Source organism: Linepithema humile, chromosome 3, assembly GCF_040581485.1.
Source record: "Linepithema humile isolate Giens D197 chromosome 3, Lhum_UNIL_v1.0, whole genome shotgun sequence".
Classification (NCBI taxonomy): Eukaryota; Metazoa; Arthropoda; class Insecta; order Hymenoptera; family Formicidae; genus Linepithema; species Linepithema humile.
The window spans coordinates 12,665,219-12,690,925 of NC_090130.1; the positions used below are offsets into that span (position 1 = coordinate 12,665,219).

The following is a 25,707-nucleotide window of genomic DNA, read 5'->3' on the forward strand; positions in this document are numbered from 1 at the left end:
CCTATCTGGTTTCTTCCTCTCTCTTCCTGATCTTCTTACCACGGTTTCTTGTTCATTACCTTTATTTGCTACCGTTTGTTCACTGGGTGATTCACACCTAACTATGCTTACAATATCCTTCCCTTTATTTATATCTCGCGTTTTCTTTCCGCTTCCTATCCTATCCTCGTTATCCTCAGCTCCGTTCAGGTAATTGTTTTCCTCATCTTTACCTTTAAATCCTATGAGATTCACGTTCTCTTCTATAATATCTACATGTCTAGCAATTATCACTTTATTATTAATTAAAACCCTGTATCCTACAGTTTCATATCCTAATAATATCCCTAAGTCAGCTTTTCTATCCCATTTTGACTTCTTTTTCTCCTCTGGAACTCGTACAAATACCTTACTCCCATATATCCGCAGATTATCAATATTCGGTCTTTGCCCCGTTAATATCTCATACGGTGTTTTTTTTTCTATGGTGTTTGCTAGCGTCCTATTCTTTAAATATGCTGCTGTCTTGATTATCTCCGGCCAAAATCTTCTATTTACCCTAGCTTCCGACAATAAACATCTAGCCGTGTCCATTATTGACCTATTATAGCGTTCCGCTGTACCATTCAACTGATGTACATACGGCGGGCATGGATCCATCAGAATTCCTTTCTCTCTAGCTACCCTGTAAATATCTTTGTTAATATATTCTTTTTCATTATCACATCTTAGCCTTTTAATTTTCTTGCCTGTTATATTTTCAACCGTATTGATGTACTCGATAAAGCATTCGTAGACTTTGCATTTTGATTTTAGTGTGTACACCCTAGCTGCTTTACTATAGTCGTCTATAAAAGTTAAAAAATATTTCTCTCCATTATTTCCGGTCGTATTATGTGGACCATTTAAGTCCGTGTGGACTATATCTAAGAGATCATTCGTTTTCTTTGATTTTCGAATGGCATATTATGCATTTTGTTTTGTATGCACGTACCGCATTTTAGAAATTCGGACTCTAACTCGCGTGGTAAGCCTTCAACTAATTTGTCTTTACACATTATATCTAAATAGTTAAAATTTACGTGCCCTAGCATCCTATGAAATTTTTCTTTCTGGGTTATATGCCGATTACTTTTAATTGTTACATTTGATTCCTTATTAGTTACATAATTCCGCATTTTATATAATCCGTTTTCCTTAAATGCTATCGCGATCAATATATTGTTCTCATTGTATATTTTCGATGTATTATTTACCGAGACGATTTTATTTTTATCCGTTACTTTCGCGAAACTCATTAAATTTTTTTCCATTTCACGTACATAGAATACATTCGATATGTTAATATTCATTCTCTTTCCGTAAATTAAAAAATATGTTTGAATATTGCCCACTTTCGTGGCTTGCACGGATCTTCCATCTTCCACTTTTACACTAATTGGGGTTTTTAAGCGTACAAAATCTGTAAAATGCGACTCGTTATTTACTATGTGATCCGTGCATCCGCTGTCTAAAATCCAATCTATTCTATCATTTTCGCCCACGTTTACTTCTACCTGTCTATTCTTATTTTCCTCTACTACTTCCGTGCAAAATGAGCCCATACTTCCGTAGTTTGTATCATGTCGTCGATCCCCTTCGCTGCGCTGTTGCCACCCGCTGCCTCGCTGGGTCATCCCTCGGCCGCCGCGTCCTCTTGCATTGTTTCCACGGTGCTGCTGCTGCTGCTGTTGCGATTGGTGAGCACCTCCTTGCCAATGTACCCCTTCACTGTTGCTGCTTCCCCTATGGCTTCCTTTCTGCCACGTGTTTCTACAGTTTGCTTTTAAGTGTCCAAGTTTGCCACATCCAAAACACGTTTTCTCTGGATACTTCCGTTCCGACTTGAATGCACTTGTTCTGCTCTGATTCTGGCAGTTATCGCCTTTTTTTCTTGTCTCCCACATGATTATTTTATTCTTAAGAAATTCGCACGTTTGGTCCGATTTTTTCACTGCATCAATCAGATTGCCGATATAGCTGAGCGAATCTGGCAGCGTTCTCAGCATGTAATTCAGTTTCTCCCTTTCCGACACTGTTGCGCCAGCACCTTTCAACTCATTTATTAATCTCTCAAACTCCGTAAAGAACGTACTTGACTCTTCGTATTCTTTCAGTTTAATTTTCTCCAGTTTATTACGTACACATATTTGGATGGCCGTTGATTCTCTCGTGTACATACTATCCAGCTTCTTCATTACGTCATATGCGGTTTCTTCTTCACTTACAAACTCTAACTGGTCATTAGTGATACCGCTATATATATAATTCATTGCCTTGAGATTCTGTTCGTTCCATGTCGCTTCACTGTCCGTTGGTAATCGTGCCCTCGTGGCTACGGCGTCACATTTTTTCCATTTCAGATACATAAGTATCCTTTTCTTCCAGATATTATAATTCCTTCCATCAAAAACTTGAATTTTTATTTCGTCCGACATCGTCCTTCTAGTTCTCTCTCAGCACGTGCTTGTCTAACCTCAACACTTGTTTACATACACGCGTTCGGACACGCGAAGCTTACTTGCATAATTATTGGCGTTAACCACGCTCTGCTACCATATTGAGATGGGTGAACAGGAATCTCTTCTATAAGTGTCCAATTCTATAACAATGTACTCTTTTTAACCTTTATTCACATACGTGTGTGTCTTACATGACACTTCGTATTCTTGAGAGAGGCTTCGGACGTGCGCGTGCGCTGCCTGCGCTCCGGCTTACTCTAGTGCCTCCTAGTAAGGTCTTCTTACATCTCCTTACATAGAGACATCTACATGCGTAGTATTAATTTACCGCTCAATTCAACATAAAAAAAAAATGTCCCTATCTACTGAAAAGAAAACGAAAGAATGCCCTAATATAAAGAACACAAAAGAAACTGATGATAATGGTGTCTTTGTCTTCCCCAAATTTGTTAAAACACAGACTGGGCGCAAAGCGGATAGAAATGACTTAGAACAAAAAGCAGAAAAGAATAATAAAACTACACTAGATGAGGTAAGATCTGAAAGAATAGCTCTAGAAGAGTTTCTTTTTAATGAAAATAATAAGATAACTAAAAATGCAATTAAGTTTATATTGGCTAAATGGATGAGTCTGGAAGGGAAATTACAAGAAAGTATTATCGAAAGAGAAAAGTTAAGAAGTACTTACCTGGCGACGAGGAGCCCCATTGCGTCGAAGTCTTTTGCCCAAGCAGCGTCCACTCCATGGCCCGGATCAGCAGCACCTGAAACAGAAAGAAAAGAAATTAGACAACGTACCTTATTAAAAAATAAATTAAACACTAAGTCATCGGTTATAATAGTTAAGCCATTAGATGATAAAGACGATTTAATGTGCGGTAATGTAAAGAAAAAACTCACAAAAGAAATGAAATCGGTAATAAAGGAGGATCAAAAGGATAAAAAAAGTAAGAAATAACGGCATCTTGGTCGAAACAGAAAGTGAAAATAATCTGAAAAGGATTCAACAGAAATTAGAAATTAGAAACAGGGAATGCGGGTTGAAAACAAAATTACCTAGGAAATTTGGACCGAGTATAATAGTATATGATGTAGATAAGTCGGTTACAAAGGAACAGCTGATGGAACAATTTTGGTCAAAAAATGCCGAAAAACTTGGGATATCTAGGCAGGAAAACAAAAATAAAGTTAAATATAGGTATAGTACGTTTGTTAAAACTAGAAATACAAATAATTGGATAATAGAGGTGTCTGGAGAGATACGAAGGAAAGTGTTAAAGCAAGGAAGGTTATACATAGATTGGAAATCATATAAAGTAAATGATTATCTAACTTTGACTAAATGTTTTCGCTGCTTGGGTTTTGGTCACAGCATTAAATACTGCAAGGAGGAGACCCCCACTTGTGGACATTGCGGGAGAATAGGACATATAAGCACTAATTGCTCGGATAGAGAGAGGACTGTGGTATGCGTTAATTGCATAAGATCTAAACGGAAGGACATACAACATGCTGTGAGTGATAATAAATACCCGGAATATCTGCGCGTGATGGAAATAGTAAAGAACAAAATAGATTACACATAATGTTAAAATTCTTTCAGGTAAATATTGGCCGTTTACGGACGGCATTGTATGAGTTAAGATTGAAAGTAGAGGAACTGGGTATCGACGTGTGTTTGATACAGGAACCATATGTATTCCAAGGGCAAGTTAAAAATTGCGCTCCGCTTAGTGCAAGGATTGTCTAAAGCAACAAGATGGAGAGGATCAAGGCCGCTATAATTGTATACAATAACAACATAACAGTAACAAAAATTAAACAATTCACGGACGAACACATAGTTTGCGCACATATAGTACATAATAAAACGAACTTATACTTAGTATTAGTATATTGTCAATTTTCTATGGAGTTAAATTATTTTATTAACAAGCTGGAGACCATAATAGAAACCTTTAAAAGTTGTGTTATGATTATATCCATGGACTCTAATGCACACTCTAAAACTTGGTACTGCAAAGAAAATGACGCGAAAGGAGAATTACTTGAGGACTTCTTAATAAATAAAAATGTATATATCATGAATGAACCTGGAAACGAACCAACGTTTTCTACTATAATAGGAGAAACAAATATAGATCTGACTGTCGTCAACAGTAAAGCTTTGAATAATATATATGGCTGGAAAGTTCTACCAGAAATAACTTCCTCAGACCATTATTGTATATATTTTGAACATAACAAAAAAAAGCCAGAGAGAAATCAGGAAAATAAAAGAAAATTCTACAATCTGAAAAAAGTCAACTGGAATTAACTTGGAGAAATCATTAGTTCGGAATTAAATGAAGACTTTTGTAAAGAAATTAAAGATATGAGTCCAGAAGAAGCAATTGAACTATTTAATAAAAAAATTGATTTTATATGTTGCAGTAACCTCAGTCAAAAGAGACCTCTGCTTAGAAAAGCAGTGCCATGGTGGAGCGAGCAATCAACTGATTTAAAGAAGAAATTAATGACAACCCGCAGAAGCTGTAAGCGGTATAAAAAACTCAAATACGATGGAGCGTATGAACATAGCTTTAGAATATACTGCAAATTAAGAAGAGAATACAAAAAAGAAATTGGAAAAGCAGAGAGATTCGTGGAATAATTTTGTAAACAAAAACACTACAAAGAATCCTTGGGGACTGGCATATAAACTGATGACGGAGAAGATTAAGAACAGCAATATCTTTTGTACAATCCAAACCTGGAGCGAAACCACAACAAACTGGACCACATCGGTAAAGAAGCTCTTAGAAACATTAATGGCAGATAGGGAAGAAAATACAGATTTAGATGAATCGCGAATCATAGGAAATAGATATAGTAAATATTTAAATTATAATGTAGAGCAGGAAATAAAATTAGATGAAATAGATGAAGCAATTAAAAGAACACAAAATAAAAAAGCACTCGGACCAGATAAAATAACGGCAAAAATATTAAGGATGGTCTGGAAAGCGGCACCAAATGTGTTGCATTTATTATTTAATACATGTTTCAACAATAGCAGTTTTCCTAAACAGTGGAAGCTGGCGGATCTAAAATTACTGCTTAAAAGTCCTGAAAAAGATCGTAGCGATCCCAAATCATACAGGCCGATTTCGTTGTTATCAACTGTGGGAAAAGTATATGAGAGGATTATGGTACAACGTTTTAAAGTAAACTATGAGAGTTTAGAGCTGTACACTGCTAATTAATATGGCTTTATAAAAGAACGATCTACTGAGGACGCAATATGCAGGACAGTCAGCAGCGTTAAAGCGGCCCAATCCAAATATGTAGTGGGAGTATTTGTCGACGTAAGTGGAGCATTCGACAATCTCTCTTGGATTGGAATCTTGGACAGGCTCAGAAATACAAATTGCTCACAGAAATTGTTTAAAGTGTTTATGAACTATTTCTCGTGTCGCGAGGTGCGATTAATGAGCCATGAGAACGATCTAAAGGTATCCAAAACTCTGAGCAAGGGATGTCCTCAGGGTTCCATTTTTGGACCTACTGCATGGAACATAGTAATGGCTCAGCTACTGGCAGAACAAGAAGCCGATACCGGATCAAGGTCTGAATTTATAGCATACGCAGATGACATTCTGATACTAGTGCCAGGAAACTCTAGAAGACAATTGGAGGAAAAAGCGCAGAAGGAAATAAATAGAATAATAAAATGGAGTTCGGATAACAGCCTACAAATATCAAACACAAAAACGAAAGCTATGTTATTAAAAGGGAACCTTGATATAGAAAGAAGACCTAGAATTTTTCTAGGATACAAAAAAATAGAATTTTGTACAGAAATGAAATACCTTGGAGTATATTTGGATAAAAAACTATCGTTCTTGCCTTATATAAAATATACCAAAGAGAAGGTCAAAAAAGTGTTCTCAAAGATTAAGAGAGTTAACAAAAGTAGGTGAGGAATAGGCAGATGTCTGGAACAGTTGTACAAATCTCTTTTCTTGCCAATCATGCTGTATGCTGCCGGGGCGTGGTATTTCAAAGTTACTCACTCACACCTGTTAAAAGGCACTTGGAATCTGCCCAGCGCTTTGTTATCCTAGCAACTAATAATATTTGCAGAACTACATCTACTGAAGCACTACAGATTTTAACGGAAAATCTGCCTATTGACTTGCAATAAAAAACGCCGCATTTTATAATATTAGAAAAAATAAAAATTTTGTACATAAGAACATTGAGATTAAAACAACACTGGAGGAAAGATCCATAGATTATATAAAAATCCTTAAGTCCCATGTTATGGAAGAACTGAGGGGTATGTGGCAACATAGATGGGAAAATTCACAAAAGGGACGTATCACATACTCGTTTATTCCTAGCGTGACATTTGTGGAGAAGAATCCCTGGCTAAAACCAAATCAGAGGGTACACTCCATATTGACTGGGCATGGGTTGACAAACGATAAATTGTTCAAAATAAGGTTAATGACAACACCATTCTGTCCTTATTGCGATGAAGAAGAAACAATACATCATGTTGTCTTCACATGTATAAAATACGAACATTTAAGAACTGAACGAATTAGGGAATTGAGAAATAATTGTGACGGAATCGAAAAGAAAAGACTTATTGAAACAGAAGTTAGCTGTGTAACAGCACGCGCTGTTACTAAAGCGTCACGCGGGCTCCACGTGAGCACCCCCATTTAGGGCCGCATTCCGATCCCCCAACTCGAGGGTAAAAGCTCGAGAAGGGGTAGCTGCCGGGTAGGGTAGCACCCCAAGTGGGGGTAGCGCGACCGGTATAAAAGCCGGCTCGCGGAACAGATCGAGGCCCATTCCCCGAATACGACTCGGACAAGCCTCAGGGCGCACTCTGAAGCTCCGGTCGTACTCGCTCCCATCCCGATAGTCGTTCTAGGGGCAGGGCGTTCTCTGTCTCGGCCGGGTGTCTCGGCGTTCGACTTCCTGTACCTCGTCGTTCTAGGGGCAGGGCGTTCTCTGCCTCGGCCGGGTGTCTCGGCGTTCGACTTCCGACTCTCCGTCGTTCTAGGGGCAGGGCGTTCTCTGCCTCGGCCGGGTGTCTCGGCGTTCGACTTCCGACTCTCTGTCGTTCTAGGGGCGGGGCGTTCTCTGCCTCGGCCGGGTGTCTCGGCGTTCGACTTCCGACTCTCCGTCGTTCTAGGGGCAGGGCGTTCTCTGCCTCGGCCGGGTGTCTCGGCGTTCGACTTCCGACTCTCCGTCGTTCTAGGGGCAGGGTATTCTCTGCCTCGGTCGGGTGTTCCCGGCGTTCGACTTCCGATACCCCCTTGCACGAGAGAAGTCTCTCACTGTCTCACTCTCTCACACAGCGTACCGGCAACCGTCGTCGACTCAGCAAGGCTCGGATATACGCGGTATCACTTATTTTTTATTACTTTGCTCCGTACCGTACGAAACCGACCGATTAAATAATTTAGTTTGTTTAGATTTACACCGTTTATTCTCCGTTTACAATTAGAATTATACACATGTACCGTCGAAACATTAACTCATCTAACCGATAAGGAATTATATTATTTACTGCCGATATTTATAACCGTTGAGATATTAGACCGAAACCAAACTACTCATGTACTCGTTGTTACTATTTTTCTTTTATATTATTGATCCAAGTGCTCTCATAAAATAAATATTTATTTTCTTTAAGTCATTTCTGTTAATTTGGAGTCTCCCGATAAACCACACGAACAAATTCTGGCAAACCGACAAGTTATTCCGCGTCGTAAGAATCCGCTTCGCTAAACTACACACCGTCGTAATTCCGCATCGAAAATCCGCATACCGTCGAAAATTCCGCATCATTACGCACCGCCCGTGAGGCGTAAAAATACGCACCGTTACAGCTGTAAAGAATTTGTTGAGTTTATTGAAAAAATATACAAAATAAGAAAATGGTTTGCTAAATAGATTGGCTCGCCTCCACGTTGGCAGGAATAGAAACGTTAGTAAAAATTACTGACGGCTAAGTAGCCATTAACAAAACAAATTAAAGTTTTAAAAATAAAGATATACGCATATATACACTTACACAAAGTAAACAAGAACGGAAGAAAACAACTAAAACATTAAGTAAAACAAAGCGGATATGATACAATATTGGGAGCCGCGAAATGAAGGGTGTAACAAATAATAATAAAATGTCCCTATCTACTATCTAGCGAAACCACTGCCAAGGGAACGGGCTTGGAAAAATTAGCGGGGAAAGAAGACCCTGTTGAGCTTGACTCTAGTCTGGCACTGTACCCTCTCGTTGTGCGCCACCTTGTCGTGGTGAGAGGGCTCACCGTGGGAATACCTGAAAAGGTGTTTCTGCGGTGCTAAGAGCGCACAGTTCCTTCTTAGGAGGGAACAGGGAGTCCGGCGGCTCCCCAAGGGACTTTTCCCATCCGCCGGTAGGAGACGGGGACTCCGACTTCAAACCCCCGGTGGCACGGCACCGTTAGGGAGAGATTTTTATCTCCCCTCCGTGCACGGGCGGCCAGGCTCGTAGCCCAGTGGGGCGGCTGGTCAGGGGGGTGCTCCCCCCACGGTTGAGGCCTGTCTTGGCCGGGGCTGCTGCTCCGGCGGGACGGGTCTCTGGTGGGGCCACTCCGGTGGCCCCGTCTAAAGGGACGGGATGTGGGTGCCGGTCCTCTTGTGTCTGGGGCCGATCCTTCCTCCTCCGATCATGGGGGTGGACAGGATGCGGCCTGGCATGGGAGGAAGCGGTGTCCTACAACAGGGGTGGCTCTCCCTCTCCGCTCAAACGGCACAGGGACGTGGTCCCTGTGTACGCGAGCGTGAAGGGGAGCGACGGGCCGTCGATGTCCCGGAATTTACCGGGCTCGTCGGGCCGGGCCGTTCCGGGCCGCTCGCTGGTAATCCGAGGCAGGATCGGACGGTGGGGGAGGCTGGGGTGGATTCTGGGAGCATAGCTCGCGGTTTCCGGCCTGGCCTGGTGGCTGCTCGAGCCGCTCAGAAGTATTTTGAGGTCGGGGTCGAGTAGCGAGGTCCGTGCACTCTCGGAGTGCGTCCTGGTAATTTATTATCGGTCCCAGAGTGCATGGGCGAGGAGTACGTTTGCTGGCCGCCACGGCGGGCAAGGCGGTTGGTTGAGTCGCCGCAACCTTCCGCCCCATCCGTCCGTGGGGCCCCCCGCGTGGCGGCGCCCATCACGGTGCCCACAGATCGGAGATGTGGGACTCTCGAAAACCCTTAGGTAGTCTAGGGGTGAGTAGGGGGCTGGAGGCCCGTGCACCGGATGATTTTTTCCGGTGCCAGAGCCATATGCCGACTCCCCGGGGGAACTCGGGGGTAACGGGGCACGCCCGGTCGGCGGAGCCGTGATGGGTCGTGGGGTTCAAACCAAAAATGTATCACTATTATTTTGACGTAGGTAGGGAGGTACATCCCGTGCAAACGGGACCAGGTCTCTTTGTCGAGAGACAGGAGACACGAGAGGTGTCTTACGAGTCAGGCGCCCCACCTCAGGTCTCGGTTCTGAGACTAAGAGGGGGCGGGGACTCAGACGACGAGATGGAGGGGAGGGAAACGGGAGGGAATTTATCCTTCTCTCTTCCCCTTTCCACCAACAAACCCTGTCCAAGGTCCCGCAAAGGCACCTCGGTGGGCACCTCGGTATCCTCACGAGGATCATCTCGAGCGGGATCACCGAGAGGACAGAGTTGTTCTTCCCAGGCGGGGTCAGAGGACAGCCACAGACTAGTGGCCTCCATTGTCCTCAGTGATGAGGACGACGACGACACCCGGTCAATCATCTCGTCTGCCGGAACGAAGAGACGTAGAGTGGAGAATACCGCCGCCACTCCCCTGACCCTTCCTCGGAGGAGAAAAAAAGGAAGAAGCCGGGTCAGGCAAAGGACGAACTCTCGTCTGGAGAGGAGGAGGCCCTGAAAAACCGGGTCAGAAAAGAAGACCGGAGGGGACGACCCGCCATTGATCCCAGTCACACCGGGCAATTTACCTCCCGCAAAATGAGGGAGAGGGAGGCCGAGAGGGTGGAAGAGCAACATCAAAAGCTCTCCGATAGGATCAACAACCCTCACTTTGCGATAGACAGGACGACAGGTCGCTACTGGAAGCACCAGCGAGGGTCAATAAAAAGATCGCTGAATTCGAGACCAAACAAGTTCAGGATATCCTGAACGACCTCGAGAAGAGCTCAGAGGCAATTCTCGCGGTCGCGGGGGTCTCGAAGGGCCTCAGAGGAGATCTCGCAAGTCGCCTTTGTGAGGCGGCCTCCTCACTCAGTGCGGGAGCCACAACACTGGCGGCAAGGACGGAAAAAGGGTATTTTGACCCTATGGCGGGAAGGGCCCCCTCCCCTGCCAACGCCAATACGGAGGAACTCCTCGCAGCAAACCGCCGCATGAAGGAGGAGAATGACAACCTCCGCAGGCAGATCGAGGAGAGGAACAGAACCTCCCCTCCTCCCTCCCCCTGCACTACTCGATTCAGGTCCAGGGTCGTAAGGGAGGAAAATCCAGAAGAGGAGAACCCCAAGGGCGAACCTATGGAGACTCAACCCGTGGTACTCCCTCCCGTCATCACGAGGGAGGATCTTGAAGACCACCCGGCGAATAGACCCTCGCTATTGGGGAACATTAAGAGGCTGGAGGACCCCCCCCTCCCGATAATCACCAGCAACATCCTCCTGCGTGGGGATGAATCAACGGCCGCCATAGTGCAGGCAGCGATGGGGCAGATAAAAGAGGAGATGAGGAGAGAAAGGAGAGAAATGAGAAAGGAAATAAAACATATGAGGGAGCTCATAGAGGGGAAGCTTCCTTCCTCCTCCTCCTCATCCTCCCACTCCTCCTTGCCTAACCCCCCTCTCTCCAAACCCCCTGGCAGTATGGGTCCACCCTCCGTAAAGAGGGTGGTTCCCCCAGCCGGGGACTCAAAGAGGGAGAAGGGAAAGAAGGGGAAGGGACCGACGCAGTTCGTCGCCGTGCAACAGCCCACTGCCGACCCTTCCCCCCCCCCTAAGGGGGGAAAAAAACCCCGACTGCAAAGCCGGGGCAATCAATCCCCCCGGAGGAAAGACCATTACAACCATCGCTGTCTGCGAGCAACAGCAGCGGCAGCAGCAGATATCACCACCCGAGAGGTGGTCAACGGGAAGAAAAAAGAAAAAGAAGGAGACCCCTTTTCTTCCCACCACAACGACGACGAAGGGCGCCAAGGAGGCCTCTAAAACCACCCCTAAATCCTCTTCCCCCCTACCTAAACCGGGCACGGGGGGAGAGAGGGGGAAAAAGAAAAAGAAAAGAAAGGTGCCCAACACCGCTGCGATCTCTGTCACGTGTCCAGAGGGACAGTATTCAGAGGTGATGAGAAGGATCACGAAGGAGATCTCTATAAAGGAGATGGGTATCCCCCCGTTGGAATACAAACCGGGCCAAACGGGTGCGTGTATCCTGCAAATAAAGGGCCCAAACAAACAGGAGTGCGCGGACAAACTGGCGCAAAGGATGCGCAGTTTGCTCGCGGATAACCCTGAGGTGCGGATCAATCGACCCCAAATAATGAGTGAGATCCGCATCCGGGGTCTGGCGCCGTCAACAACCGCAGAGGGCGTTGCCAAGGCAGTGGCGGAGATGGGAGAATGTTCCCTCACCGAAATTAAGGTGGAAGACATAAAAACCTCCCAGATCCCCAGAGGCCCAATCACGGCCTGGGTGAAGTGTCCCCTCAAGGCAGCTAATAAAATTGCCCAGGGGGGACACATAATAATGGATGGGTTTTTCAAAGCCCAAGTAGAGCTATTGGAGGCGCGCCCTTTCCAATGCTTTAAATGCTTGGAGAGGGGGCACGTGAGGGCAAAATGTCCCAGCACAGACGTAGACCGAAGCGATCTGTGCTACCGCTGCGGAGTGCGGGGGCATGAAGCCCGGTCATGTACGGCGCCGGCAAATTGCGCCGTGTGCAGGGACGCGGGACTCCCGGCCTCCCACCGTATGGGGGGGCCATTGTGCAAGCCCCCTAAAGGAGATAAGAAGAAGAGGGAGGGGGAAGCAAAAAAGGCTTCCACCCCCCCCCCTTCAAAGGAGGGAAAAAAGGTGGCAGCGGCGGTGCCACCCATCATGGGAGAAACCAACCCTCCCACCGAGGAGATGGAAGTGGACCCAACACCGGCTGCCACTGAAGAAAAGGGAAGAATTGGCCTGGAGGATGGACAGGTTCTACAGAACCGATAATGTCCACAAAACTCCTCCAGGCCAACCTGAATCACGCTCGCCGGGCCCAGGACCTGTTCCTATCGGACCTGGACGAGCGTGATGCAGGACTGGGAGTGGCGGCGGAGCCGTATCGGGTCCGGGACTCCGACCCTAATTGGGTATCGGCCTCGGACGGTTCCGTCGTCATCGTAAGGAGGCACTCCCCGCGCTCCCCCCCCCATTACCCTAGTGGAAAGGGAAAGGGGATTTGTTATGGCGCGGTGGGGTGCCTTCAGAGTGGTGGGGGTTTATGCCTCCCCAAGGAGGCCTCACCTCGAATTTTTGGAGCAACTGCGGGAGATGGGGGACGGCATTCGCCGATGCCTCCCCCACCCGGTGTTGGTGGCCGGGAATTTCAACGCCTGGCATCAGGAGTGGGGTTCCCGGTACACCAACATTAGAGGTGAGGCCGTTTGGGATTGGGCGGCGGGGCTGGGCCTCCTGCTACAAAACAGAAGGTCAGACAGCACATGCGTCCATCCCCGGGGGGAGTCTATTGTCGATTTGACATGGGCTTTCCCCCGGGCGGCGCAGTTGGTGAGGACCTGGGGGGTGATGGACCGAGAGTCCCTATCGGACCATCTCCATATAGAGATGGTTCTGAACGTTACCCCCCGGGAAGTGCTGATCCGCCGCCAACTACAAAGGGGCAATAAACCCCCTAGAAGATGGGCCCTGGCCCAATTAAACCAGGACAAGTTGATGGCGGCAGCCTCGGTGGAGGCGTGGTCGGACTTCTCCGACCTCGTGGACACCGAGGCGGAAGCCGAGAAGATCGGGGCCATGGCCGAGCGCATGTGCGATATGGCCATGCCCCGATCAAGGCCCGCCCCTCGCCGGGCCAAGTATTGGTGGACTGAGGAGATTGCAGATTTGCGCAGGAGCGCAAACGCCACAAGGCGCGATCTCCTCAGGGCCCGACGAAGGGCGGGTGGGGATGAAGAAGAAACTGCCGATGCGAGCGGAGAGTACTTGGCCGCAAAGTGCTCTCTGCGGACAGCAATCGGCAGGGCCAAGGCCAAGGCCTGGGAAGAGCTACTGGCGGAGCTCGACCGGGACCCTTGGGGGCGTCCGTACCGACTGGTACTCAACAGATTGAGACCAGGCGCCCTCATCGGCGCCCCCAATCTCGGAGACGCTGGATCCCGAGTTCCTCGGTCAGGTGGTGGGGGAACTTTTCCCAATCTGGGACACCCATATCCCCCCTAGAGGGGATCCCCCCCCTGGTCCGGGGATTTGAAGATATCTGAGAGGGAGCTCTCCGAGGCGTCTAAAAGGTTTGGGGCGGCAAGAAAAGCTCCAGGCCCGGACGGGGTACCCGGGAGAGTATGGGCCTTGGCCTTTGGAGTGGTGGGTGCCCGCCTGAGAAGGATGTATAACGCATGCCTCAGGACGGGCGCCTTCCCCTCCTTGTGGAAGACAGCAAACTTGGTGCTGCTTCGCAAGGAGGGGAAGCCGGCGGAGCAACCCCCGGCTTACAGGCCGATTTGCCTGCTGGACGAGGTCGGTAAATTGTTCGAAAGAATCGTTGCCGGCCGAATCGTCCAGCACCTGTCGCGGGATGATCCCAATCTTTCAGAGGACCAGTTTGGGTTCCGAGAGGGTCAATCCACAACAGATGCGATCGTGCATCTGCGGGCCCTCTCGGACCAGATTGTGGGGGAGGGAGACGTGGCGTTGGCGGTGTCACTAGACATCGTCAACGCCTTTAATTCCCTCTCCTGGGAACACGTGGGGGAGGCCATGAATTATTATGGCCTTCCCCCATATATACGGGAGGTCCTTTGGGATTATTTCCGCGACAGGACGCTCCAGCAGAAAGACCAGCTGGAGCGGGTAAGCCGGAGGGCGGTCTGCTGCGAGGTTCCACAGGGGTCAGTACTTGGCCCCCTATTGTGGAACCTCGCATATGACAGAGTGCTCCGCACGGCGCTTCCCCCGGGCTGTCGTCTGCTGTGTTATGCAGACGACACGCTGGTGGTAGTCCGGGGGAAGACATGGAGGAAAGCCCGGGATGCGGCGAATGCTACTACCCGGGCGGTCGTGTACTCCATCAGAGCCATGGGGCTCGAGGTCGCCCCACAAAAGACGGAGGCCCTGTACTTTTACGACAGGGCCTTGGGACGGCCTCCCCCTTCCCAGATTTGGGTAGGGGAATTCCGCGTCAGGGTGGGGACCCAGATGAAATATCTGGGTCTCACCCTGGATGGACTTTGGGGGTTTGAGCAGCACTTTGCTGGGATAGCCCCCAAAGCGGATAGGATGGCGAATGCGTTAAGCCGCCTCCTTCCGAACCTGAGTGGTCCGTGTAACAGAATCAGGAGACTCTACACGAACGTCGTGCAGTCGCTGTACCTGTATGGTGCACCGGTCTGGGCCGACAAGGCAGAGGCCAGCCGGCGCATATTGATGATACTTCATCGACAACAGCGCCGACTGGCCATTAGGACGATCAGGGCCTACTGCACGACGTCGTTTGCGGCGGCCACGGCTCTGGCGGGCCTCCTCCCAGCCGAGTTCCTGGCAAACTCGTACGCTGAAGTATATCGGCGTACGAGGGACCCAGACCGGCGCGGGAGTGCCCGCCTCGCACCACGAGCCGTGGCCAGAATAAGGACGAATGCCCGCCAAAGAGCCATGGAGGCGTGGCAGGCCTCCTTGATTGGCTCCAAGGCGGGCAGATGGACCACCCAGGCCATCCACCCATGTCTCCCCAAATGGGCAGAATTGGGTTCCACCTGACACAGGTACTCACCGGGCATGGTTGCTTTGGTGACTACCTGTGCAGGATCGGCAGGGAGTACACGACCGAGTGCCACCACTGTGCGGCCGGTCTGGACTCGGCGCAACACACTCTTCAGGAATGTAATGCATGGGATGAGGAGCGTCGGGTTCTGACCGCAGTGGTCGGCGGAGACCTCTCTCTCTCAGTATTAGTTAGAACTATGCTGGAGGGAGAGGACAAATGGAGAGCTGTCTCCTCCTTCTGCGACAAAGTTATGTCGCAAAAGGAGGAGGCGGAGAGGGAAAGAAGGGGGGAAGCGGTGGGGGGAGATAAAGCTCCTCCCCCACAAACACCGACAACATAACCCCCCGCCCCTAGGGGGCAAGTTACAACAGGGCTCTCCCCCCCGGGTGGTGAAACTCACCAAGGACCCGAGGGGGGATTACCCTCGAGGGGGCTAAAGGGCCTCCTCCAACTTGGATGGCTGGAGGAGGGGGAAAAATCCCCCCTCTGGCGGGGGGTCAGTTGAGAGCGGGGACTCTTGACTGACCTCAGCCCCCCAACAAAACACGGGAGGGCGGGGAAAGGTCGTGGTAGCCCGACCTTTCCCGGAAAGGAAAGCAATTGAGAGGGAGGGAAACCAAATACCCCTCCCTCTCCGAAAAGAGACCGGGAAAACGGTCAAGCCTGAGAGAGGGTGAGACGAATACCCATGGTGATATCTCTCCCTCTCTCTCTTTAAATGGCCTAGGATGGCTACCGGCAGGGGTTTTAGTGGGTATGCCTGGGACTCCTTCCCAGGTGATTCCCACATAACCCACGAGTCTCCCCCCGGAACTCGTGGGTATCCATAAAGGATTTCCCCTGCCTCACCAAAAAAAAAAGTCTGGCACTGTAAGGAGACATGAGAGGTGTAGCATAAGTGGGAGATGGCAACATCGCCGGTGAAATACCACTACTTTTATCGTTTCCTTACTTACTCGGTTGAGCGGAGCGCGTGCCCCGAGGGTTTCGTGCCCCGGCGGTCACGGTGTTCTAGAGCCAAGCGTGTCAGAGTGGCGTGAGGCCTCGGCCGATCGCCGTTAATACTCCCGCGTGATCCGATTCAAGGACACTGCCAGGCGGGGAGTTTGACTGGGGCGGTACATCTGTCAAAGAATAACGCAGGTGTCCTAAGGCCAGCTCAGCGAGGACAGAAACCTCGCGTAGAGCAAAAGGGCAAAAGCAGGCTTGATCTCGATGTTCAGTACGCATAGAGACTGCAAAAGCAACACGCCGCTCGTGGACTTAGTCACGCGGGATGCGAAAGCAACACGCCGCTGGTCGACATAAAGTGTGATATGCGAAAGCAACACGCCGCGTTGGGACTTTGAAAATTTTCGTCCCCGACGCGCCCGAAGATGTCGGCGTGAACCAGTGTTCCGATTAGGGACCGGCTGCTTAGCGTATATATGGCTTTGCGCATGCGCGGCGATAGAAATGCAGTGCCGACACATGTCGTGTGCAGGACCTCACGCGGGACTTTTGACAGGAGGAGGTTAGGAAGATATAAATAAGGTAAGGCTTTTGTATTTATTAATTAGAAGCATGGAGTCCGATACAAAAAATAATGCCAAAAAACAGAGTCCAAAAATTTCAATCATCTTGGCTAGATGAAAATATTTTTAAAGGATGGTTGACTCTACATTCTACACAAGAGAAAGCTTTGTGTATTGCATGTAATAAAATCAGATGTTGTAAATCTAATTTAATTGAACATTCACAATCGGTCCAACATATAAAACAAATAAATTCAAAAAATTTAGACATTGATTTTTCAGACGCGGCTAATAGTACAGTTACTCTTTCGCATAAAGATAAAGTAAAACGCGCCGAGATAAAATTAGCAGCATTTTTTGCAGAACACAATATTGTTTTTTACTCCGCAGATCACTTAATTCCATTATGAAAAGATATCTGTATGATCCCTGAAGTTGTATCAGATCTTTCACTGGCACGAGATAAATGTACAAAAGTAGTAACACAAGTTATTGCAAAACGCGAAGTTAAAAAAATTATCAAAAATATTCAAAATTGTAGATTTTCGATATTAATAGATGAAAGTACTGATATTTTGGATAAAAAACTTATGTGTACTCTCGTACAATATGTTTCACCTGTAACTAAAAAAGTAATTACACAATTGTTAGATTTATTATCCATAGATGCAACAAATTGTTCCGCAAACAAACTTTTTGAAATTTTTAAAAGTACGTTTAAAAAGAAAAAAATTCCTTTAAAAAATATAGTCGGAATGGCAAGTGATAATGCATATGTGATGATTGGATGCAATAATTCTTTTATGTCACGCTTAAAATTAGAAGTACCGGATCTTGTTATGTTAAATTGTATTTGCCATTCATCCGCGCTTGTAGCAAGTAAAGCTTGCGAAAAACTTCCAGAGTCGTGCGAAAGTTTAATTCGAGGAGTTAGTACTTATATCTCAGGTAGTGCAAAGAGATGTGCAATTTTGAACGAATTTCAAGATTTTTTTAATGTGGAAAGAAACAAGATTTTAAAGTTATCAAATACTCGGTGGTTAGTGTTACATAAATGCATTGTAAGATTATTAGATAATTGGGATGTTTTAAAAAATTATTTTGTTTTGGCTGTAGTAGAAGATAAATTAAAATCTGCGGAAATTATTTTAAATTAATTAAATCAGCGCTCGGAATTAGTTGCACATTTCGGGCCGATTTCCGAGACAACGCCTCCTGTTCCCCCAGTACCGTGCGGCCGCTGGCGGCCGAGCCGTCGATAGCTCTGGCTCAGGAGCGTTTTATATTAGAAAAAGGCTGGATTGTTTAGGCATCTTTCGGGAAATCGTAACATTTTTTTCACTACATAAATAATGTTTATTTTTATTAATACATAATATATATATATATAATTATTAATGAAAATAAACATTATTTATGTAGCAAAGAAAATATTACTATTTTCTGAGAGGTGCCTCAACAATCCAGCCTATTTCTAATATAAAACGCTTCTGCGCCAGAGCTATCGGCGACTCGGCCGCCAGCGGCCGAGCGGTAATGAGGGAATAGGAGGCGTCGTCTCGGGAATCGGCCCAAAATGTGCAACTAATTCCGAGCGCTGAATTAAATAATAATTCAATAAAAACATATTTATTATTTTTAAAATATTCCTTGAATTTTTTAAATAACTTTAATGCTCTTTTCCAATCTTGTAAGGTTTTAATTCATACATTGTTTGAAAATAGCCAACAATTAATCGCAAAATAGCACAAAATTTTATTATTCCAGAAGCTTTAGAAAGCTCTAGAATGTATTATTGATTTAAATATAGAAGATAAAAGAAATATTCAAGATATTAATAATATATATGTTAGACCGGAATGTGAAAGTTTTTTAGAAACACTATCTTCAGAATGCGCGCGGAAAATTAAATTAAGTTGTTTAGAATTTTACTTAACTGCAGTTCGCGAAATATTGAAACGTTAACCGTACAAAGATTCTATTTTTCAACAATTAATGTTTTTACAGCCGAAAATTGCTCTTTATGACGAAGCTAGAGTCAAATTTAAAGATTTAACTTTTATTGCAACGCGTATAAAACATATTGATATAACTAAATTAGCTTCTGAATGGAGAATCTTACCATCAGTTTTTAATAATAAAGAAAAAAAAAGAGTTAACTTGTGACGACGCCTTAAGGCGTCATCCCGACGACCCGCCAGTTCGGAGCTTTGACTATAGAAACCTGGACTGCTAGTAGCAAGAAAAAGTTGTAATAAACATGTGCAATAGCGCCACCATGGCCCTATACCAAGAACTAAAGTGTCATGACGTCACAGACATAACCTGTCATAACGTCGTGATCCAAAGCCGTGATCAAAACATTGAGCGAGCTGAGACGTTGAGACTTCTCTTGTGTAATTTTTTAGAGATAAAGAGAATATGGGACGATATTGTTTTATAGAAAAGTGTAGCACAACAAAGTACAAGCGCCAACACGAGGAAAACGACACGCGTTTGCGATTTTTTGGGTATGTTTCAGCTCATGTTTTTCTAACTTAAAATACTTCATAAAATTTTGGTTTGCGAGTGTTTTTATTTTCATTTGTACGTATTTTCTTATCTCAACGCCAGATATTGTAATGAGTAGATGAAATGTTTGACTTAACGTAATGTTGTTTTTATTGTGAGGAAGTAATGTATATATATATATATTTAATTTATATACTTGTGTTGCGACTGTAGGTTTCCCAATAATCCAGCGCTGAAAGAAAAGTGGATCGAGGCTATAGCCACTCAGAACAGGCAAGAAAGTGTACGAAATTTGCCAAAATATAGCCGTATCTGCGTACTGCATTTTACAAGCGATTGTTTAGAAAGCATTGGCTATTCGCAGGTTCGGTTGAAACTAAATGCAGTGCCGACTATATTTCCACGTGCTCAAAATCAAAGGTAATATAATTTATAGTAATTTATGTTCTAGTTTTCATTAACCAATATTTAAATCTTAAAGTTTTATTGTGACGCTATAATGTGGGACTTAAAAATTGAATGCGAGTAGTATTAAGTTGTAAATATTTTACAATCAATTAAAATGTATAATTTTAAATAGCATGATGCAGTTACTACCAGCTTCGAGTGATGAATTTTCAAATGCAGATGTCACTGACGATTGCATCTCACAGTCGACGAAGCATCCAGAAAGTGAAAATTTTATAACCACAGAAACAGATTCAAATAATGAATCCTCAAATCCAGAAGTGATTGCTGATCAATGGATCGCAGTCGATGAAACATCAATGCATCCCGAGTCTGTGAATGATTCACAACGGACGAGGTAGAGAGATTCATAATTAAATAAAAAATATATAAATTCAATATTACTTCTCTTATCTTTCTTCCTAATATTTTTTTTATGGGGACCTTGAAATGAATAACAATGTTTTTTTGCAGTTCGATAACTGAAAAGAAAGCAGAGACAACCCTATCATGTAATGTATTGAGCACTCCGAAAAAGATTTACAGATATCCTGGAGATATTAAAGATGAAACTGTGGATCAAATGACCCCAAAAACGAAAAGTCATTGCATTCGATTACTGAAGTCTGCTTGCAAGGCAAAAGATAAATGTATGAAAAGATTGATGGTTAAAGAATTTCGTCATAAAAAGAAAATAGCAAGCTTGGTAAAGCTATTAGGTGAATTGCGACAAAAATGTGACCTCTCAGAGAATGCTTCGGAAATTATAGAGGTAGGAAATGATGTATCATTCCCAGGGAGAAATACAGGTCGAATACAAGTCTAATAGACATCTATTAGATGTCTGTTAGACGTTTACGGTTTAAAATTGGAGGGTTAATCATAATATTACTAAATTAATCATATTGTAACAAGATTAAATAAGGAATTGTATAATTTTGAATTGTTCATATATCCTTGTATACCTTGTATACATTAATAATAATCATGATAATTTTGAAGTATACTTACGTCAGTAATTGTGTATGTTGAATAATTAATTAATAAAATTGTATTAATAACACTCTTTCCTGTTTGTAATATCAAACTCTTCCCTGTTTATAACATTAACTTAGGCAACAACACAGGAAGACACGATACTTGCGGAGCTGCAGAAAGGAAAAGTCAATGGACAATATTCGCCGGAACTTCGTGCTTTCGCTTTAACAGTAAATTTTTATAGCCCGAAAGCATACAAGTATATAAGGCACGTTTTCAAGAACAACTTACCGGCTCCATCAACAATTCGGGCTTGGTATGGGAGCACAAATTGTTCGCCAGGCTTCACTAATGAAGCCATTGACATTTTGAAAAAGAAGGTGGACCAGACTACAAAGCAACTATATGGTTGTTTAATGACGGACGAAATGTCCATACGCCAGCAAGTCGAATGGAGTAAATTCAAAAATAAGTTCATCGGATATGTCGATTGTGGATTTCCAGTTGATAAACAAGAAAATCTGCCGGTAGCGAAATATGCTTTGGTGTATATGCTAACGTGCCTTAATGAAAGATGGAAAATTCCGGTAGCGTATTTTTTCGTAAATTCGCTGACTTCCCAAGAAAGAACGGAAATTACGAAAAAAGTCTTGGAATTTGTGGCAACATCTGGAGTAAAAGTTATTGCCATGACTTTCGATGGACTCGCTTCAAATATTACCATGTGCAACGCTCTTAAAGCGGATGTTTATAATGAAAAGCCCTTTTTCTTGCATCCAACAGACAATCATTATGTTTATATAATATTGGATGCTGCTCACATGTTAAAATTACTCAGAAATGCGTTAGCTTCAAAACGTGTTTTATACAATAGTGACGGCAATTCCATAAAATTTGAATATTTGGAGAAGTTAGTTGAGCTGCAAGAAAATGGGAATTTCCATTTGGCCAATAAACTTACCAAGAAGCACATACTTTGGTTCAAGAACAAAATGAACGTCAAATTAGCTGCCCAAACTTTAAGTGAAAGCTGTGCAGCTGCCTTAGAACAGCTATCAGAAGATGGCAATGCTAATTTTGTTGGATGCACTGCTACTGTGAAGTTCTGTCGAATAGTGAATATTGCTTTCGACTGTCTAAATTCCAGAAGTTTGTACTCGTATGGTTTTAAAAAGCCAATAAAACGAGATACAGCGGCAGAAATGTTTAAATTTTTTGATAAGGCAATCGATTACTTTTCTGCGCTGAAATTGGAGCCTGCCGGACAATTCGTAATCAAAAGTAAAATAAGAACCGGGTTTTTGGGCTTTATAATAGACTTACAAAACTTGAGAAGATTGTACATGCAATACGTCGAAACAGGATATTTGGAATACATTTTATCATACAAAATGTCACAAGATCATTTAGAAATATTGTTTTCTTGTTTCCGCGCTATGGGGGGTTATAACAATAATCCTAATTGTAAACAATTCACGTCGTCGTATAAACGACTATTATATCATAACGAGGTGAAATCATCAGCGCAGGCAAATTGCATGCCGCTCGACACTACTAGCATCTTAACTGTCTCATCAGCTAAAAAAATTTCGACAGCATGCGAAGCGAACTAGCCTTTTAATCTCAAAAATGTGGATGATTATTTATCACTTTATTCTATAGCAGGTTCAGGTGCAAATCATGCCGCGTTATACATTGCCGGTTTCGTAGAAATGCGAGTTTTACAAAAATTAACATGCGAAACCTGCTTCATATTGCTAAACGAGAGCGATGAAGCACATTCAGATTTCATTGCGAGGAAGTCTTGTGGTGGTCTACGCTTTCCTAGAACAGATACATTCACAATCACTACATTCGCAGAGAAAATATATAATATATATAGAATACAAAATGAACTGCAATCAAAAAATGCGTATAATAAAATGATTGTCACTGTTTTGCGACACTTAAATCTAAATAATATTTTTAAAAATTTCGATTCTCATATCAAAGATCTTGATTTCCTTCAAAATCATAAATATGAATTGATTAAATTAATAATAAAATTATATTTAGATGTTAAATTATATTATTACGGAAAAACTGCCACTCTTCGCTTGCATGATAATTTTGTTCGTCATACTAATACTAAAATTACTATTTTTAAAGGTCAGTAATAATTATACACAGTTTTTATTATATAGTTATATAAGTAATATATATAATTAATATTGTTTTAGCTGTATATAAAAATGCAGTATTAATATTTTAACATAAACTGTGATATTACATTTACTTCAAAAGCTTTTTCTTTTGTTTACTACATCTTTCCCATTCAAAGTTCTCATATTACACGTTTGAATTTACCGCTTTTTGGTCAAAAGGCGGAGCTAAAACCTAACCTATGTTTATTACATCTCTTTAGCATTGCGAAGATAGGCAAAGGGGCGGAGACTAGCAGTCCAGGTTTCTATAGTCAAAGGTTCGGAGACCGAACCCCGTCCGAACGGCGGCTAGGTGGGAGCCCGTCACGGGTGGGGATCACCGTGCCGGGTATAAAAGGCCGGTCTCAGCCGAGACCGAGAGAGTCCCGTCCGGCTTCGAGCGTGACATCTCGAAGCCAATCCTATCCGCTATCCGAGCCAAGGCGCTCCCTGACTCTACCGGGTGCTCCCGGTTCTCGACCGATCTCCGTATCCGAGCCAGGGCGCTCCCTGACTCCGCCGGGTGCTCCCGGCCTCCAACCGCGCGCACTCACCGCTATTCTGTGTACGGTATTCTTTGTATTCTTTACAATACTTTGCGCTTACCGCTATTCTTTGTACTTTGCGTTTACCGTTATTCTTTGTATTCTTTACGGTATTTTACGTTTACCGCTATTCTTTGTATTCTGTACTTTGCGCTTACCGCTATTCTTTGTATTCTTCTACGGTACCTTACGCTTACCGCTATTCATTGTTGACCACTATTCTCTGCGATATCTTTCCTTTGCGCTTATAGCCATTACTTGTGTTCTTCTGCGTGCGTTAACCGCTATCTGTTGCCTAGCTTGGCCGAACTAAGCCCGACGGCAGAACACCATTTTGTATATATTAAACATAAGAAAGTTAGTATATCAAAGTTAATATATCAAGAAAGTTAATATATCAAAGTTTATGACTTAACCGCGCCTACTTATTTGGAGTCTTACCCGTTCCGCATTCTGAATCCTGGCACCGGCCAGCTTATCCGCGCTAAACCTCCCATACGGGAAACCGCACCGTCACAAACTTCTTTAGAAATCGATGTCATGTGGAAAAGAATTTTAGAATTTAAAAACTTTAATGGGGAAAAAATGTTTCCAAATTTAGTCATTAGTCGAAGCAGTTCTTTCTTTTTCCCATTCTAACGCCGAAGCGGAACGAATTTTTTTAATGGTTAGCAGTATAAAATGTAAAAAAAGAAATCAATTATCTAATGAAACTGTTTCCGCGATTTGTATAATACGATCGAGTTTTCAGGCTGAAGGCATTAATTGTACAAATTTTGAAATTGATTCCGAACATTTAAAATTACACAATCCGCTAAATTTATATGAAAAATCAAGCAATTTATCTGATGGCTCTTAATATACTTTTATTTTAATATTTATTGTTTTTATGTGCAATATTAGTGCAATGTTTTATATTATTGATTTATTTAATATAATTTATTTTTTGTTTATAATAGATTGACACATCTAGCCAAAGACTTTTATGCATGTTAGTTATGTATAATTAATATTGTTCGGCATTTTTCGGATTTTATTATTAGTTTTTTATTTATAATATATATTATATAATTAACACATGTGATAAAATGTGATTAATGATACATAAGTACCTGAGGAAAGTACCTGAGGAAAGCCAATAATATTGTGCAATGTTTTTTTTTGTCAATTTAAGATTTTAGTTATTCTTTAATTAATAACATATATTTTTGTTGTATAAATACTGGTAAGGGTTTGACAGTTTTCCTTACCCTAGCAACAAATGTCGGTATTTTTTAATATTTCTGCTATAAATAAAATTATTTTATTTTATTTAGGTAGTGTTCTATTTGAAGAATATATATACTCTTTTCCCCTTTTCCTCTTATTCTTTTTATTATAAATAATATTTATAAAATAATTAAATTATATATATATAATTATTTTTGTACATATACATATATATGTATATATATTTTCTTTTTTAATACATTAAACAAATTTTTATTACTTAAAATGTAGCTGAGTAACGGTGCCCCTTTTTATATGCACGAAGCACTTTACTGACGTCGTATGGCCGCACATGCGCAAACAAACCGATCCTTAATCGGAACACTGGCGTAGACGGGCGCGAGTCGGCATCGCGGAAAAGTAGCCGCACCAGGACCCGCCATTCCACCGCGGAAACGCTTGCGGAACCAACGCGCGTCCGTCCGCGGCGGTGGTTCGCCGCTGGAGCGCGTTTTCGCGTTTTTCGCTCGCCGTAGGTGCGTGCGTCGAAAGCAACACGCCGCGTTGGGACTTTGAAAATTTTGCCTCATTGACGTCGGAGGTGCCCACGGTGGATTCAGTGTTTCGAGACAACTAGTGTTTTTTGCATATTATTTTGATTTATTTATACTTATATATTGCTTTCGTCTTCGTTGAAAGTCAATTGTTCAATCGTTGTTTCGTAATTGTAATGTTTACTGCGTTTTGCTTCGTATTCGCGCTCAGCGGTTAAGTATCTTTGGTCTTGCTGTTTCACCGCTTTCGTCCGTAAGGGACCGTGCTT

General features: G+C 43.8%; 1 protein-coding gene and 1 pseudogene across 1 annotated transcript; both read left to right on the forward strand.

The window, feature by feature from the left end:
- The first annotated feature begins 10,254 nt into the window (after positions 1 to 10,254).
- On the forward strand, positions 10,255 to 12,727 carry LOC136998949 (uncharacterized). Its single transcript, XM_067352336.1, has 3 exons — positions 10,255 to 10,308; positions 10,558 to 11,397; positions 11,606 to 12,727. Exons 1-3 carry the CDS (start codon positions 10,255 to 10,257, stop codon positions 12,725 to 12,727), a joined length of 2,016 nt encoding a protein of 671 aa, XP_067208437.1.
- Positions 12,728 to 16,339: 3,612 nt separating this feature from the next.
- Positions 16,340 to 18,168, forward strand: LOC136998950 (protein FAM200C-like; annotated as a pseudogene).
- The last annotated feature ends 7,539 nt before the right edge of the window (positions 18,169 to 25,707 follow it).